General features: G+C 36.6%; 1 protein-coding gene across 9 annotated transcripts in view; it reads right to left on the bottom strand.

Moving 5' to 3' along the window:
- Nucleotides 1–16,757, bottom strand: part of mcf2la (mcf.2 cell line derived transforming sequence-like a) — a 60,188-nt gene extending 43,431 nt beyond the window's left edge. For 4 of the 9 annotated variants that reach the window (XM_052545595.1, XM_052545597.1, XM_052545596.1 and 1 more), the window contains exon 1: nucleotides 16,245–16,757. In XM_052545595.1, the coding sequence (XP_052401555.1) occupies nucleotides 16,245–16,407 (163 nt within the window). In that variant the 5' untranslated portion in view covers nucleotides 16,408–16,757. Of the gene's footprint in view, nucleotides 1–3,511; nucleotides 3,890–14,970; nucleotides 15,263–16,244 lie in introns of those variants that run through there. The other 5 variants (XM_052545600.1, XM_052545601.1, XM_052545603.1 and 2 more) reach the window with 5 other exon arrangements.
- Nucleotides 16,758–18,067: the final 1,310 nt, after the last annotated feature.

The following is an 18,067-nucleotide window of genomic DNA, read 5'->3' as shown; positions in this document are numbered from 1 at the left end:
AAAAACAAGATACATACCAATGCACAGACACATACACACTCAATGTTAACATGCAAGGAAAACATCCTCTTTGTTCTTCGTGTCTGTGCAAGCAGCACAAGTTAAACGCATGCTGCAGTTTTTGTTAAAGACCTCTTCGGCTGTGTCAAGTCCGAGCCTGTCTGAACTACAAAGAACCAGTCCAGGTTAAAACGCACAGGAGTGCAATATAAACCATTACTGCTACACACTGTAAAGCATGACATCTTTCTTTACACAGGAATCACACCCTTATCTCATTGTGATTTCCATAATAACTACATCCTTTATGCACTCTAAACAAAAAGAAGCTCATATAATTCATTAAACAAGGCTAATATACAATGAATGTTCCAGAACAACAGTTAAAAACATAGAACTAAGCCACATGCTATTAGTCAATTCATCCATTATCCATATTACTTTTGCATTTGTCTTCAAGTCATACAATACACCAAATTATAAAAGGATAGTTGAACAAAAAATGAAAATTCTGTTATTTACAGACCCTCGACAAATAACAATGTTGCAAAATACATCAGTTATAAAATGACTTTTAATTTCAACTATAAAGCAACTCTAGGGATGACTATCCATTATTTAGCTCAATGTTATTTAAATTAGTTCAATACCAGGATAACAGTGTTGCAAAGTTAATGAGTTACAAAACATTCAATTTAGCTATAAAGCAGTTCCACATAACACAATAATAGCATTAAGCCACAACATTACACACCATTACACACATACACGTGGATTGCTTCTCTGATCTTCATTACACAAAACTATGCACCAGCTCATTATTTACACACAACACACACAAACAACTTAACAAATAAAGTCCCAAATGGCTTATTAACCGTGCACATGGTTGAGTGTCATGAGTGCACTGTAACCGTGTGTGTGTGTGTGTGATGTATTCAGACATGTGGTCTGGCTCCAGCTATATGGACAAATGTGAACAGTGCCATATCAATTATACAATCACACCAACTGCTAACTTAAAGGTCAGTGTGCACGCGCGCTATCAGAATAAACTAGGGTGTGTGTTCATGCACTTACATTTGATATCTTATCTGCGCTTTACAGAGTCTCCATCTGTTAGGCTGGAAGAATACAAATGAGAAACACACACACATGCACGCGCACACACAGCCCCCTACAACAGCAACAAATGGGCAACAAGTGGGTCAAATTCTCTACATTCCGTGCCCATCTTTTTAACAGTTTAATTGAATGTATATCAGATCATTGTGTTCTGAAACGGAACAAAAATAAAACGAGGCCACTAAAGTTCAGAGACTTTCTTTAAAAGAGTCTTTAAAAAACACGCTGATCAGAGCCTCTGAATTGTATAAATTCAGTTCGTAACTGATTATGGGGTATGATTTTACAATCTTCTATTTTCGCTCTCAGCGGTGATATTGAAGAGTAAACCGTTTCTGGACTTGGTGCCCAGCAAAACCACAGTAGTTGGACACACAAGACAAAAACCACACCAGACGTTTAAAGACAGATGGTTACTAAATAATCATAGTGAGTAAAATTGTTATGACAAACCCTGCGAAGTCAACCAGAAGAGTGAGAAAAAAATATAACACGGCAAAACACTGCAAAGATGTCACACATTTTAGAAGTGTTTGCAAGCAAAACTATTAGAGCTGCTCATAGTTAACCCTACTGTAAATTCACTACAAAAGTTGTTATTAATATTTAGCATGGATACATTCAATTTAATCAAAAGTGATAGTAAAGACTGACATGGATAAAGCAAATGCTGTTCTTTTGAATGACCTATCCATTAAAGAATTTCACCAAATTCTTAAGCACAAAAACGGTTTTCAACATTGATGATAAATGCTTCTTAAGCAGCATATCAAAATGATTTCTGAAGGATCATGTGACACAGGAATAAATTACATTTTATAATATTTTCAAACACTAACAGTTATAAAAATGGCGTAACCATTTGTGTAACCACCAATTTTGTAATGATGTTTCATATTGCGCGACTTGTTTAAAAGAGGTGAGCTGTTACTTAAAAAAAAATTTTAGGAAGAATGACCCAAGCCATATGTAGGTACCAGGGTGAGCTCTTTTGATTTGGGCAACCAGCCAGAACACCCTAGCAACTGCAGAACAACATGCTAAAAACCTCTCACCATAGCAACTGCATAGGAATGCTCTGGCTTCGATTCACAACAGCCTGACATTGTGACAGCAACTTTAGCTTGGGCAAGCACCATTCAAATTTCATCCAGAAAAAGTTCAAAATATAGTTTAAAAATAATAATAATAAAAGAACACACTTACCATACATCAACTCATTATTCACACTCTGTCAGAAGATATAGCTTTATGCACATAGATGAGGCATTATAGAAAGACACCCCACTTACTCTTAACAGCAGACAGACAGTGTGTTCTTGGATGCCACTCTTCAAATAGTAAAGTAAGCAGCCTACACTTTGTAGCACTCAGGTACACAGTATCTGTTGTAGTTCGACCCTTATTAAAGCTGCTTTCAGTTCTTTCAGCAACAGAAAAGAAAAGCTCAGCTAAATAAAGCTCATATTTCAGCATCTGATTCAGCACCTAACATTTTCCATTCAACTCAGAGTCTCTTCTGCAGTATAGCCCGAGGTCATAGTTACAGCACGCCTGTCTAGATTTAATAAGCAAATATCTTCTGATGTGCCATTACTTGCATACACAGTGAAACTTTGTGTCCATGATGAGCTTTCACAGCTAAGACAGAACCGCGATCACTGCGCACATTGACAGACTTGAAGAAAAGCTTCAATGTGTAACAACACCTTGGAAGTTGGCATAAAACCAGACTGGTGCCAAAAGTGGCCCATATGAGCATGGGTGAAACTGTTACAAACCGTTGACCAACAAACAATACGCTTCTCACGATCAGACAGTGGCAGAAAGGAGGGGGGAGTTTACATTCAAATTCAGGGTCGCATTTGAACTTGAAAATCAATGAACTGTGGGAAAGTTTAACATCTGACCAAACACAGATTTCAGATCACAGCACTGTATGAAAGAGAAGGACACACTTTTACAATAAGAAAAGTATGATGAATGGAAATCTACTCCTGAATTGAAATATCAAGACCACAAAAGCATACCATTTAAAAAGCTGAAATCCACATAGAAAGCATAATCAGAACAGGAATGTTTTAACCCAAAAGGTTACAAATCTTTTTTCCTACACAATTAAAAGTGCCCTTCTGCCATAGAACCCCCATTTTGGGTTTCCTTTAAAAAAACTGTTCTTCAAAAAATATATTTTTAGTGTGAAGAACATAAAAACCTAAAGGAGCTTTTTCCATTATGAAGAACTTTGTGGAATGGAAAGGTTCCACGGATGTTAAAGGTTCTTCTTGGAACCACCAATGTCAATAAAGAACCTTACTTTCTGAGAATCGATGTGAAGTTCATTTCCTGAGTTTATTAAGCTATAAAGACTACTTTAGTCTCCTACCTGTCACCATTTTCAGTTGCAGCCATAGTCTGGTAATGTCCTGGCAGAGCAAGGACACTCGGTTGAGCTCCATCCTGCTCAGAGCGCACCTTTCCCGGCCACCCTCCTGTTTCAGGTGCCTCTATCTCTGGGGCTTCATCCTCCTGCAGGACTTACGTAAGCAGCCATGCATAACTGTCCGTCAGCGCACTTCACATATCCTCATCTCCAACACACACAAACTCTACCGGCATCAGGTTACTCTGCCACACACACACATACATAAAGGTGCAAGGAACAGACGGTGGAGTCAAAGGGAGGAAAAGCCCCGGGGCAGCCGCTTTAACAAACCAGAATGCAATTCTGTAGCAACCTGTGTGTGCGTGCGTGAGTGAGTGGATAAGCTCTGACATACGCACACACTCTCTAATCGTCCTGCCTCTAACAGGTTTGAGAGAGAGAGAGAGAGGGAGGGATGGGGGGATGACAGCAGTTTTCTCTGTTTGTCACTCTGCCAGGGCCCTGTGGATTAATAATAGACAGCCAATCAAAATACTGGGGCCGGACTGAGAGGTGGAGCACATCAACTACATTACTCCATCTATCATGATACTCAAATATATTATAGTTTACTGCACATAAAATATGTTAATTTTTTCAATAATTGGGATATTTAGTTAGCAGTACTTTTTCCCTTTTAATAATTGCTTTAATGGTGTGATGTATTTTTTTTGAATTGTTTTAATGTAATTAGTTTGTTATATTTTATTTATTTTGCACTGTTGTTATTTCACCTCGTTTGACACTATACTGGGAAAATACAAATGCATAGGTTTGGCCTTCCATGCCAATAAGACAAAAAGTTCAATTAAATAAATACATTATAATAACAATGCAACAAAATTCCGATAATAATATTCATTGTTCTAATTATTCCAAAAATTGTCATCTTGAAATTCACAGCTTTTAATAGCTCTTTTTAGTTCGTTTTAAAAAAATAGAATTTCATCAATATTTATGACAAAAAAAATTACGAAGACAGTGTAAAAAATTATTTTGTTAAATTTTTTTTACAACTCTTTTTTAATGTTCACTATTGTTATTTTAAAATTTAGCAAATGTGCATAAAAACTAAATTATATGAAAAAGTGACAGTGTATGGTCATTGATACAATTAAACATGAAACTTTTTAATAACTTACCTTTTTTAGTAACACTTTACAATAAGAAACTATTGGTTAGCATTAGTTAATGCACCAACATTTACTAACACTGAGCATTACAATTGTTACAGTATTTATGGATCTTTGTCATCTTTAATTAATGAAATATAATGGTTTATTGATAGTTCTTGTCAGCTCACACCCATTGAATAATATCGAAAGAAACAACTTTTGCTCTTAATAATGTGTGAGTACATATTGAAATTAATTACAAAGATTAAGAAATGCTTTTGAAGTACTTGTTAGTTAATGTAACAGATATGTATTTTATTATATTTTTTACCCTGCACTGTGTAAAGTCATACAGAGCTGCATGGATGCTACACACAACCAGTTCAAGCAACCCATAAGAGCAGAGTGAAAGGCGCTGTGCGTCTGTATTCACAAAGAGCCTGGGAAAAAGACACACACACACACACACACACACACACCACCTGTTTGTGGCTGGAGTCTGCACAGAGAGAGAGTCTGCTGCTGTGAATTAAACAGCTCTATATAACTATAGTTCTGCAAAGCCTTTGATGAAACTCAAAACGCTTCAGCTTGAGAGAGAGAGAGAGAGAGAGAGAGAGAGAGAGAGATATCAATGGAAACAAAACAGATTTAGACGCATCAAAATGGCCTTTTTATGCTTATAAAATAGTAGAACAGCAGCAAAGACTGCCAAAGTTAGATAACATGTCTAAATATGTTCTCCAATTTAAGTTTTTTTGTGTGTGTGTGAGTGAGTGAGTACTCCATTCTTAGAGCACCACGGTTACTTACAAAATAATACAATTGTCAAGCATTTTAATGCACTACACACTATTTGAGACAATATCACAGATAAGTTTACAGAAAGGTATATCTGGGCCGGTGCTGTCTGGGAAATTATACGTTCATTGTGACTTTAGCGATACACAATCTCCAGCTCAAGGCTCTCTCACAGCCTGAAGGCCACAGGCCACATACAACAGGAGGACTTTAAAATGCAGGTTAAGTTCTAGACACCCTCGCTGGAAATCCCCTGGCTCTCTTCTCTTAGATCTTGTGTCCGGCTATATATACCCACTCCACGCTCGTCTGAGACACTCACACACTACAGATTATTTAAGAGAGACAGGGCTTCACTTTTAGAAAGACAAACACAATGCCCCTTTCTGTGCCTGATGATCAGTAACACTATGCCACTGAGCTAGATCCTCTGGGCTCAACGGTTTAACAGCTCTTAATGTACACCGTCACATAACATACATGCGGTTAAATAACCAAGTATAAACCATTATTTTATTAAACTTCATTCTGTAAACTTCATAGCCCAAGTAGCATCAGTGTAGTCAAAATAGTAATTATGTAAAATTGTTAATTCTATGTAGGATATATTTAACTTAATGAACTGCTATCCTTGTGATCTGCATTTCTAAAAGGCCTTTTCCATGCTGGGCTAGAATCAAAATCTCAAAATAAGATGATATCAGTCTGTACAAGCTATCAACTTAATGAACTGGAGTATAATCAGTTTTATTTGCAATAACTGCAAATTCTGAAGTCAAGCTCTATGCTTGCTTTATTAGCAGCGGGACTCATTCCTTATGAGAAATAATGCAGAAGCAGTTCAAACTGAACTGTGATAAAACTGTAAAGCTGATTTCATATGTACGGTCTGCTGAACATATACCGGCAGAGGAGAGTAAAAATAGACTCCAGGCCGATTGATTCAGATAAATGTAGTCTAGAGGGACAGGATACATGTGGCCGTCTTTCATAATAATACAGCGCTGCAGCAGCTGTGATGAGAAAAGCAGGAGTGTGTTTCTGAAACTTCGGTCGATCCTGTTTCTGGCAGTTCTCTGATACTTCCCTGATACTTCATAGGCAACAGTAACAGGATTGTGTGTAAATCATGAAACATACTGTGTATCCAACAAATCCAGTGATCAGGATAAGTGAAGCATTTGATGGAATAACTAACATCATATTTTCTCTTGTAGAGGTGACCAGCCACTTTAATAAACATACAGCAAAACAAATACAGCCTCAGATATCTACATAGTAGTTTATATTTTAAAAATGCTGAATTCCTTTGAAACTCATGACTTTTTCAGTAATTGTAAAAATAAATTCAAGAATCACCTTATACTGTGAACTGATATTTCAAGAAAGTATTTCAAGCTAAGTGACATTATCAGCATGATGCCATGCTAACAATATTATTATCCATATTTAAAACTTTGGTTTATTTCACCTTATTATATTATTATAATTATAAAAATAATATATAATTATTATAATATATAAAAAATATTTAATATTATCAGGCATGTGTGTATGGGGGTGCTTTGGGGGGCCAAGCCCCTGCTAATATCTGTAAATATTAATTAGAAACATAACATGAAAATTCAATGCACAAAAGTGAACTCACATTTGAAGTTCTTGTCAATATAAACATATTGATCTATAAATGTTCATTTAAATAGTTTGAACTATAGGTCTAACAGTTTCAAGGGCTTGTTCGGTCATTCTGTGTAAAATTAAAAAAAAAAAAAAACCTAAAGATGATTTTTCACAATGTCTGTGTGACATGAATGCACATTATACAATAAAGCCTGCATTTTCATTGGTGTTTTAATAGACAATAGTTAAGAATTATAATTAATATAATTATAATAATAAATTTCTCTCAGTATTAAATTTAGTAATTAGTTTCACAGCAATTTTTTGTGATGATGGGTAATAAATTCTAAATAAAACATTTTAGTTGAACTTAACATTGAAGTCAAGTTTGGGCCAACTAAAAAATAGCAACAACTATCTCTCTGCAAAATATAATAATAATAATAATAATAATAATAATAATAATACATTGTATTAGGATTTATTTTTCTAGATATGTAACCTAATTATTAGGACTATTATTAGGTCTTTATATGGTGTAATTTCAGATGTATGCGTTTAAGAACTTTCAAGCAAAGTCTTGTGCTCATTTGGAGTCACAAGGATGAATTTTTACTGAGAGACGCTTTTAGGAAAGCACATGATTCTTTGTATCTCAGGAGGAAATTGTCTTTCATAATAGATGTTTTCCTGTAATTCTTGTACTGTAGAATTTTTTTTTTTTTTCACAGATCCTCAACACAACCTGAATCTGAAGCATTACATTTTTAAACAACCTGTGTTGTATTTCATCATCAGTTTCAAGGGAAGAACCTTGAATACAGTCAGTCAGCAGATTCGAGGGAACCAACTGCTAAAGTGAGCATATGACCACAAATTTACCAGAAAGCGGGGATTTTCAGATCACTTGAGAATGATTGTGCAACTCATGTCAGCTCAAAACAATGATAATATGACCCATCAACACATCCTTTTCAGATGATGCCAGTGGCAAATGTCACACACACACACACACACACACACACACACACACACTGGCTAGTCATGTGATCAGTCTGATGCAGTCACTGGTGGGTATTTGCATGGGTTTGGTCACAGCAGCAAATCACACAGATCACACAGCAACCAATTAAACCCTCAGTCCTCCAAAAATACATCAAAGATCGGATTCATGAGACAAACGAATTACAAATCCCTAACCATTGGACTCATGTGCCTGTTTGCAGAAATACACATCATTAAGATGTTAGCTTAGGGACTGCAAGTAAATAAAATGTGCATAGCAAATGAAAAAGAATACACATTAATTAAAAAATTATGCATAAATGGTGTGAACAGTTCTCATAAACCAGTTATTTTGTGGTGGCTCTTCATAATGAAACAGGAAAAAAGCTTGAGACAAAAGGCAGTTTTCAGACAGGCACCTGCAAAGTAGTCTCAGGAACACACAGAGACATGAATATATCCACAGGATATTACTATGACAGCATGTCTGGTTTATTACAAAACAACAAACAACAACAAGGATGCAAGAACTTCCTCTGCGGGCGCTGAAGCTACAAGGAGAGGAGGGAAACTTCCTCTTTATATAATTAAAGTTAAATCCCAAAGATGAGGAGAAAAGCAATGAAATACTGTCATAAGATCAGGCATTTCCTCTGAATAACACACTAAACTGTTTACCAATCAGATTGTGCTCTCACTTTTTGAGTCTACATTTTTCTTGATTCTTTCCAGCTCCAGAAATTCGGTCATGCCAGTGGGAGAATGTCCCATCATTGACCTACATCAGTGTTGCCAGTCGTCACGTCCTCTGGCCTGCGGGGGGATGATGGCCGTCTGGACAGCAGTAACGCTTAGCTGTTCTCGGGGGACGTTCATGTCCCACACCCCCTTTATCATCCAGATTAAATCAGAACGGGCACTGTAACAGAATCACAGGCTGTTTAGGCCTCAGCTTTACCCCTCTCTTAATCATCCACGCTTACTGCTGGCAGCATATACAGTACGCTTTCAATTGATGCAGTTTCGCCAAACAGTTAGACTTGTTTATGTGCTCTTCGTTTTCTAAACCTGGGAAACTTCAGGAATCCATGACAAAAAAAATTTAGTCACCATGAAATCAAAATGGAATTATTTTTTCATGGAATTTTGCAACATTTAATTTTTTTTCTCCATCAAACAAGAAGTGCATGCCAATTAATTCTCAGGTGCGTAGAACAAAAAAGTAGCTGAAATAGGAAAAATACAATCAGACAAAAAATGTCTATCAAACACACACACACGCATATATATATATATATATTTAAACAGGAAGAAAAAAATAACAGCAAAGGAAATATAAATATACAGATCGATCAGCATTAAAGTATTACAAAGGTTGTTTTTTTTTTTTATATATAACTGTCCTAAATTCATACACGAGAACCAAAGTCAAAGCTCCATGGCAAATTATTCATTTTTTTGTGTGTAAACAAGTGCAAAAATACTCAAAGCTATTCAGATGAGAGAGAATATCAACTTCTTTGTTTAAACTACACATGATAAAGAGAAACCACAAGAGACACAAAAATAATATAATTAATTTACTATAAAACCACAAACGAAGTGCAAATGCAGAATCACGGCAGCTGATTATGCAGCTGGATTATGGCAAAATGTTGGTTCATCGACCACGTGCAGCTCTGCATAAAATCACCATGCAATACAACAATAGCGAGAGGAAACATCCCCTCAAGATTTCCTCTAGAATGACATTTATGCCTCTAATATTTGCATCTCCAAAAATAATCCACAAAACAAGAGATTTCCCCAGCAGCAAATACATACTACTGCAGGGGCTGCCAAAACAAGGACGAACTCAGCAAGAGTAGCAACCATGATGAGGACATGGAGGCCAGTGGCTCTAACACACACTGACAGTGAAGCCAAAGGGGGAGACGCTCATAAAGTCAATGAAAAATGATGACGTGAGGAGATCATGGAGAATCTGCAAGAATAGAGTCCTGCAGAAATAAAAAAACTTGCCATTCAGCATATGCCACAATTTCTATACATTTTCGTGTATACATGTTCTCATATATAATTCCAAAAATGTGACAATCTTTTATACAAAGAGTGTTTTTAAGTTAATTTCAATATTCAAAAACAGAAAATCCTCTTAAAGCTCTAGTCTAAATAGTCAATACCTCTAATGCTCATAGTAAAGTCTGCTTTTGGACTGTCAGTGCAGGTCTCTGCAAATAGTAAAAACCTTGCAATAAGAGATTTGCTAAGGTAAACCCTACACTACAACATGGGCAGTTTCTACAATACAAAGTACTACTGAGAGCAGACGTTTACTCCGAGCAAACAAATATGAGGAGAAGGCTGATGCAATATACATATACAAAATCAACACAAGGGTTTATTTAACAGTATGGCCTTGTATATGTATAACTGCAGCTCTCAACAAAGTGTGTTCATTGGGTGTTTGTTACTGCGCTACCTCTGCTCCCATGAGAGATGACACCATAACTTCAGTCTCTGGTGATCAGCACATGAACGCACAAGCATACAGCTCATCTGAGTGGCTTAAACAGCAGATCTCTACAGCCACATGGTGGATGCTCGCTGCTCAGAGCCAAAATGGCTGCCTGTTTCATCAACATAAGGTTGGGCTCTGTGAACCAGGCGAGCTCATCCAGTGTAAACAACCACAGCACTTTAAGATCAACCGTGTTCTCATAATAACACTATAAGCTAACCTCACCAACCCCATAGGCAAATAAAGACATGCTCTTGTGTTCTCTTACCACTTCAAAGGTGCATGTGTGTTAGAGGACAGCTTAGTCTTTTCTTGTTTGATGTCTGTTGTGATGTTCCCACTGCGAAGGTTATGCAAAATACTCAAGCAGCACAGAGACAGACAGACAGAGAGAAGCCATGCTGAAGAACCACACCCACAGAGGAACATGCCAGCAGGTGCATCTAATTACAACATACGTTTGACAGTCTTATTACAAATGCAATGTTTTAAATTTCAAATTATAATATATTATGATGCCGTTTGGTGTTTTTGGTCTTTATGGAGCTGACCACCCCTGGTTACCATGTTATTGTTAACTGAAACTAAATTTAAACTATTAAAAATCATTTTTGTTAGTTCAAATAAATCTGATTTATTTTTTATTTTTTTATTATATTAGATGAAAAACCTTGACAACTAACTGGAATTTTAAAGTAGTAAAATTACAGAAACTAAAACTCCAATAAGATAAAGCTAAATGATAAACAAAATAATAATAATGACAAAAGCATTAAAAAAGTATATATATATATATATAATACTAAATTATAATTGCTGGTTATTATGGAGCATCATGGTAAGATATGTAATATAATTCAAAATGTACTGTTGTGTCAAAGAAAAAAACAGAAGAATACTGGTGTGGAAATTCATGAAGATGAGTAAATAATACATTTTTAATTTAAAATGACATTTAATTGTTTAATTTTAACTTACTTTAGTGAAATGCAGGGAATTTAAAATACATTCAGCTTTTTAAATCGGACAGCAATAGAGTCACACAATCAGATACTAACAACATGTATTCAAACATCAGATGTATTATCACCCTGAAAACAATCCCATGATACATCACTGCCAAACAACATCCTGATACAAGTGTATTAGGAAAAACAACAAAGTGCCACACAAACACTTCTCCTCTTCTCAGCACATGACACAAGAGGAACTTACAATTTAGCCCTTCACAGCAAACAGTGAACCTGTAGAAACTTTCCATTTCCTCTAAAGGGATCTTCATCCAGCTCCTGCAGTTCTCTGGGGGCCAGATGTGCGTCTCAGTCTCCTCCGTCAGGATCATTTCACCTCCTTCACTCGGTCTCAATCTGCACTGCTGTTCTTACCTTCCTCAGTCATTCTCCCTTTTACTGTCACATCCTGTCTGTCCTCGCATTGCTAATATTCACTCCCTGAATGATCACGGTCTGTCTCTCGCTCTCTGATGCTGTATCTTTCTCTCTCAGGTGTGAGAGCTGCAGTCAGAAACGTGACGCTGTTTCTCAGTCACACCCATCTGAGATGCAGGTAACGCCCCACAACAAAGCTGCTCACGCGAACACAAGCACATTACACATCTGTCTCTTATCTCACCTGTGATTTCAGGCACTTTCACATGCATTTTCATCAGATTTTCAAATACATGCACAAAAGAAGAATAGTTTATGTCATTCTTTCAGTAGACGTAATGGAGTTCTCAATTGTAAAATAAAAATAAACTACAAAGAACATTTCGCAATAATTAAAAATGTGGATTGTTACTTTGAAAAGATTTACAAAATTTGAGAATGTATTATAAGGGTAATTCATAATATCTGAGAAACACTAAGACTCTTAATTTAATATTATTAAAATATTAACAAATCAAATGATTAAACAATTAAGATATTATAGACATCTTATTTTTTTTCTTATGTTGTTAAATTAATATTTATTGCATTGTTTTAGTGTTTATTAATTAATCTATTAATTTGAGCTTCTGATGAACTTCGTGATTCATTAAGTGACTTTCTCTTTCTCTTTTCTCTTTGTGTTTTAAAGGGTTAGTTCACCCAATAGTCAAAATTATGTCATTAAAACTCATGTCGTTCCAAACCAGTAAGACCAGTTTAAGATATTTTAGATTTAGTCCAAGAGCTTTCTGTCCCTCCATTGAAGCTGTGTGTACGGTATGCTGTCCATGTCCAGAAAGGTAAGAAAAACATCATCAAAGTAGTCCATGTGACATCAGAGGGTCAGTTGGAATTTGTTGAAGCATCGAAAATACATTTTGGTCCAAAAATAGCAAAAACTAAGACTTTATTCAGCATTGTCTTCTCTTCCGTGTCTGTTGTGAGAGAGATTTCAAAACACAACCTTATATTAATATCCAGTTCGTGAACGAATCATTCGATGTAACCGGATCTTCTTGAACCAGTTCACCAAATTGAACTGAATCGTTTTAAACAGTTCGTGTCTCCAATACGCATTAATCCACAAATGACTTAAGTTGTTAACTTTTTCAATGTTGCTGACACTTCCTCTGAGTTCAAACAAACCAATATCCCGGAGTAATGCATGTACTCAAACAATACATTGACTGAACTGCTGTGAAGAGAGAACTGAAGATGAACACCGAGCCGAGCAAGATAATGAACAAAACATTGACTCGTTGACATTTAAAAAGTTAAAAGCTTAAGTCATTTTTGGATTAATGCGTATTGGAGATGCGAACAGTTTCATACGATTCAGTTCGATTTGGTGAACTGTTTTAAGAAGATCCGGTTACAGCGAATGATTCGTTCGCGTGTTTTGAACTCTCTCACAACAGACATGGAAGAGAAGACAATGCTGAATAAAGTCGTAGTTTTTGCTATTTTTGGACCAAAACTGACCCTCTGATGTAAATCTAAAATATCTTAAACTGTGTCCCAAAGATAAACGGAGGTCTCACATTTTTCGGTGAATTAACCCTTTAAGGTGGTTGTCAGTATGTTATAAAGTGTAAAATATATATATATATATATATATATATATATATATATATATATATTTTATAATTTTGTATATTAATATTATTGAAGTTCCTAAAACACTGAAATTAAATGTAGTTAAAAAAATTTGTTAAAAACATATTTGTAAAGTTTTAAATGATGCAAGTATATTTTTATGATAAGAATCTGACAAACACGGCTGCTTTCTTCCTATAAATGAAAAAAAAAAGAATGATCCAATGTCATATTTACAATTTAATTTTATATTGTTAATTGTTATAGTTATTTTACATAATATGTTTAAAATTTTTTGCATATGGAGTTGCACTGGAGTTTCTGCATATAGTCTCAAAGCTCAGTTAAAGATCTCAAAGGTTATCCAAACACATTTACCTTGTTGCAGAGTCTGCGTGGACCTGGTTTGTGTCTTCCCAGGTTTACAGATGAAACGGCACACTGTTTCCATTTCTGATTATCAGGATTTACTTCTCACAGCAAACACAAACACAGACGTGAATGGATCTAGCGCCGCTTCACCACTCTAACCGCTGTCCATTATACTTTGACCTCACGTAAATCGCTGCAGGTGTAGTTAACCATTACCAGACACCATTACAGCAAACAGCAGGCTGGAGAACCCCACGTGGCCATGATTTACAGCTAATCTAGATATCAACTCAGAATATATCACACTCTAAGCATGAGCAACAGCGTTATCATTTTTCACTCAAACTATAAAACATTTTTGTTTTACCTCAAATGAAATAAACGTTAACTAAAATAAAATCAAATATAAAAAGTAATTTTATTTCAGCTAGTTTCCAAGGCAATATTTCTCAATTTTATTTAGTATAACTTGATTTTTTGACTAAAATAGGCTAAGTCAAAGACAAAAACAAAAACAGTACTAAAAACAGGAAATATACAACTAAAAGAAAATTCATAACATTTATTAAAAACTAACACTGATGAGCAACAGTAACAGTGATGCTTGTCTTAAAAAATGCTACATGCAGTCAAGGAACAATTTGGCTAGGAGTGGCTTACACACATCATATTCTAATAGTAAAAGACTTTAAAGACTTCATGCCAAAGCTGGGCCGAGATCATCTAAAAAGATAGTCTGCATATGACAGATAATGAAGTCCAAAATAGCTTGTCTGCATAGCGCAGATTCAGAACAAAGAGTGTGACAACATCACAAGGATGCTGGGAGTCGTCTCAAATTAAACACAGAAAGTCAAACATCAAAGAGCAAATACACACAAGCACACTCTGACTTAAGCGGCATCCTGTTACAAGCGAGAAACAGACACAAGAGCGGCTTAAGATCAGAGATTTACTCACATTTCAGGACGTCTGACATCTGCTCTCCAGTACAGATACTGCCACAAGCTGTCCTCGCAGTGCCTTGTTTTTGTGTGCGTTTATTCCCTAGTTTGTCTGCTGTGTACTATGCAAAGCAAACCAATTGTTCAGTTTGTTACGAGCTATGTGTGTGTGAATATCTTTTTTGAGAGATGATACGCTACTTGCCCATGTCTATCAGTCTCACATGCCATGTGTGTTCCCTAAATATACCAGTCTAGCTCTGTGCTGAGGTGCACTGGTTTACTGTGAAACCAAACTTTTAGCACAAAGTGTCTGAGAGAGAGAAAGAAAGAGAGAGAGAGAGAGAGAGAGAGAGAGAGAGAGAGAGAGGATGTATGTCAGTGCGATCCGGGCAATGGGCCACCCACATGCATCTCAGTGATGTGAGAGAAATCCCTTGAGGAAACCACCTCTCAACCACAAACACACACACACAAATGCATAAACATTTACTTAAATTGGCCCAAAAATTATCTTCAACAGATAACTTTTTGGGGCCACAGCATGTTCAAGGAATAGTTCCATCCATTCCATTCTTTATTTAAGGCCAATAACTATAAAGATAACTATATTAGCGTCCACACCAAGTGATTCCAATTTTAATTCCACAGAATAATAACCATATTAAAACTTTATCTTTATAGTTATATTTGTCCGGCTTGGTGTGAACGGGCATTTACTCTAATGTCACTTCACACCTCTATATACTTTTCCTTCAAAAGGAGATATTTTGAAGAATGTGTAGGTCATTCTTTTCTATGCATTTACAAAATAAAAAATTTAAGATTGAGACTGGAGTTTTTAGACTTCAAACATACACAAAGACACCATGAAAGTATTACATGATTTGTGCACTATTTTATTGTCCTTCAAGAAAAAACTAAATTTAAGCAATTGTGTATATTTATTGGTACTTTTACATCCTTTTTGAAGCTTGAAAGTTTCAGTTCTTATTCTTTGAAACTGCATGAACAAGATCAACTGGTACTACATTCTTCAAAATGTTGCAGTTCCTCAGAAGAAGGAAAGTTATATGAGTTTGGGATAACTTGAGGGTAAGAAAATGTTGCCAGAAGTTAAATTTTTGGTTGAACTATTCCTTTAACCGCTCACATAGTTCCCTAAAATTGAATGACTCAGAATCTAACAGAGGCAGTCAGCAATGTCCATCCCGTTTCCTCAGCAAAACCACCTCAAAGCAACTCCACCACACACAAACACACACACACACACACACACTGGTCTCTCACCATTCCAGTCCCTCCAGGAGCTCTTGCGGTTGAAGGTTGTGAAAGGAGAGAAGGGGACTCCCTGTAAGACTGTAGCTGATAGGTTGTAGAGGAGCTGGGTCAGTCGGGACAGGATCCGCTGTGGGGCGTCCTGGCCCTCCTGTAGAAACTCATGCAGAGACATTTAAACTGGTTCCCACATGTACCTAAACCAGTCTTGACTGGCCTCGGCTTGACCTGATGTCTCGGAACCAGCCCAAAACCAATCCAGATTGATCCACATTCAGTCCAGTCCGATGCTAAAGCGGTCCTGACCGCACCAGTGCAATCTGAACCAAGCAAAACCAATGAAATCCCAAGCCAGGATGATCTGATCCAAGAGAACGCTGGGAAGACTACAGCAGCCCAGTCCTGGTCTCAGAGGGCTTCCGCTGTCAGATGCGACTCGCAGAGAAAGGCTGCATGCAGACGCATCTCGAACCTCCTGTTTGTAAGGAAACAACCCCGGCATTCAAGCATGCTGTCGCTATAAACACACGCATTCTTGCAGAGGAGAGAAGAAGAGTGGAGGAGAGGGGAGGGAGAGTTTTAGCACAAATCCCCTTCTGCTCTGCTAATTACACACACACACACACACACACACACACAATCACAGACACTAATCTCCAGCATTCTTGTGCGCCACTTAGGGGCCAAACTGACTAACTTTCTCTAAACCGAAACAAAAGCTTGCATTAATTTTAACCTTTTTTTAGGAATCATTCGATGATAAATTTTACAATATCCTTTTAAATGACTAAATATCCTAAAACAAAACATGCTCAACACACACACACACACACACACACACACACACACACACAAAAACATTCTAAGAAAGATTAAAAAACATACTTAATATTTAGAATGGAAATATAAAAATGCATAAAGGAATAGAGTTAGGGAATAAACGACCTCAAATAGAAGTCCATGCAAAGTCTTTTAAAACAATGTATGTGCGTGTGTGTGATGAGGAGTCAGATGAGGAGATGATGAAGAACAGGATAGGCCATCTTAAGGTTAGTATGGAGCACCTGCACACCTCTTGCAGTCACTTATATTCACCCAAACACACCAAAGCACTGACTGCAGAGATACACACACTAAATAATGCATGGGATTACAACTAGCATGCTTCTTTAAGTGGGTTTGTATAATTACAGTGTATGCAATTAAATGACCATATATAAAATACACCCTTTCATTAACTAGGTCTATTTTATCATGCACTTGAAAAAAATATTTGCATGGATGGCTCCACAGAGACCTAATTGTCCTTATTAGACCTTGCAATGCCCTAGCTAATACAACACAAGTCAAGCAGTGCTTATATTTTCAAATGAAGTTTACACACACACATACAGTCCATAACTACCGTATATGACAGGTCACAGTTATTCGCTATCTGACAGAAGTTCTGTCTCTCTCGTTCTCTCTCACACACAGTCGCTTTCTGTTTCACACTCTTTGCTCTGAGTCTCTCCCTGTTTCACCCTTGGCACTGTCGTCTTCAGAGAACACAGATAAAAGAGGAGAAAGAGAGAAACTGCCTGCCAGGGTTTGGGCAAAGGCCTTCACAGCATGTAATTTAGCCCTCTAGTTCTCATCCTATTTCCACGGTGGAAGTAACCCTACAGAAGACAACAGCCTCGTCTTGAAAGATCGCAGAACTCATTACCACAGCAACCCACAGACACTGTACGGTATTTAGAGTCGTATTATAATAATCGGTGCGAAACAGGGGTGAAAGTGTATAAAACTATCATAAAACGCATAACAAATTTGCTATTTGTATCACTATTGTA

Source organism: Carassius gibelio, chromosome B1 (genome assembly GCF_023724105.1).
Source record: "Carassius gibelio isolate Cgi1373 ecotype wild population from Czech Republic chromosome B1, carGib1.2-hapl.c, whole genome shotgun sequence".
NCBI classification, from domain to species: Eukaryota; Metazoa; Chordata; class Actinopteri; order Cypriniformes; family Cyprinidae; genus Carassius; species Carassius gibelio.
Note: the sequence above shows the minus strand (reverse complement) of the source record. Positions and strands in the feature narration are given on the sequence as shown.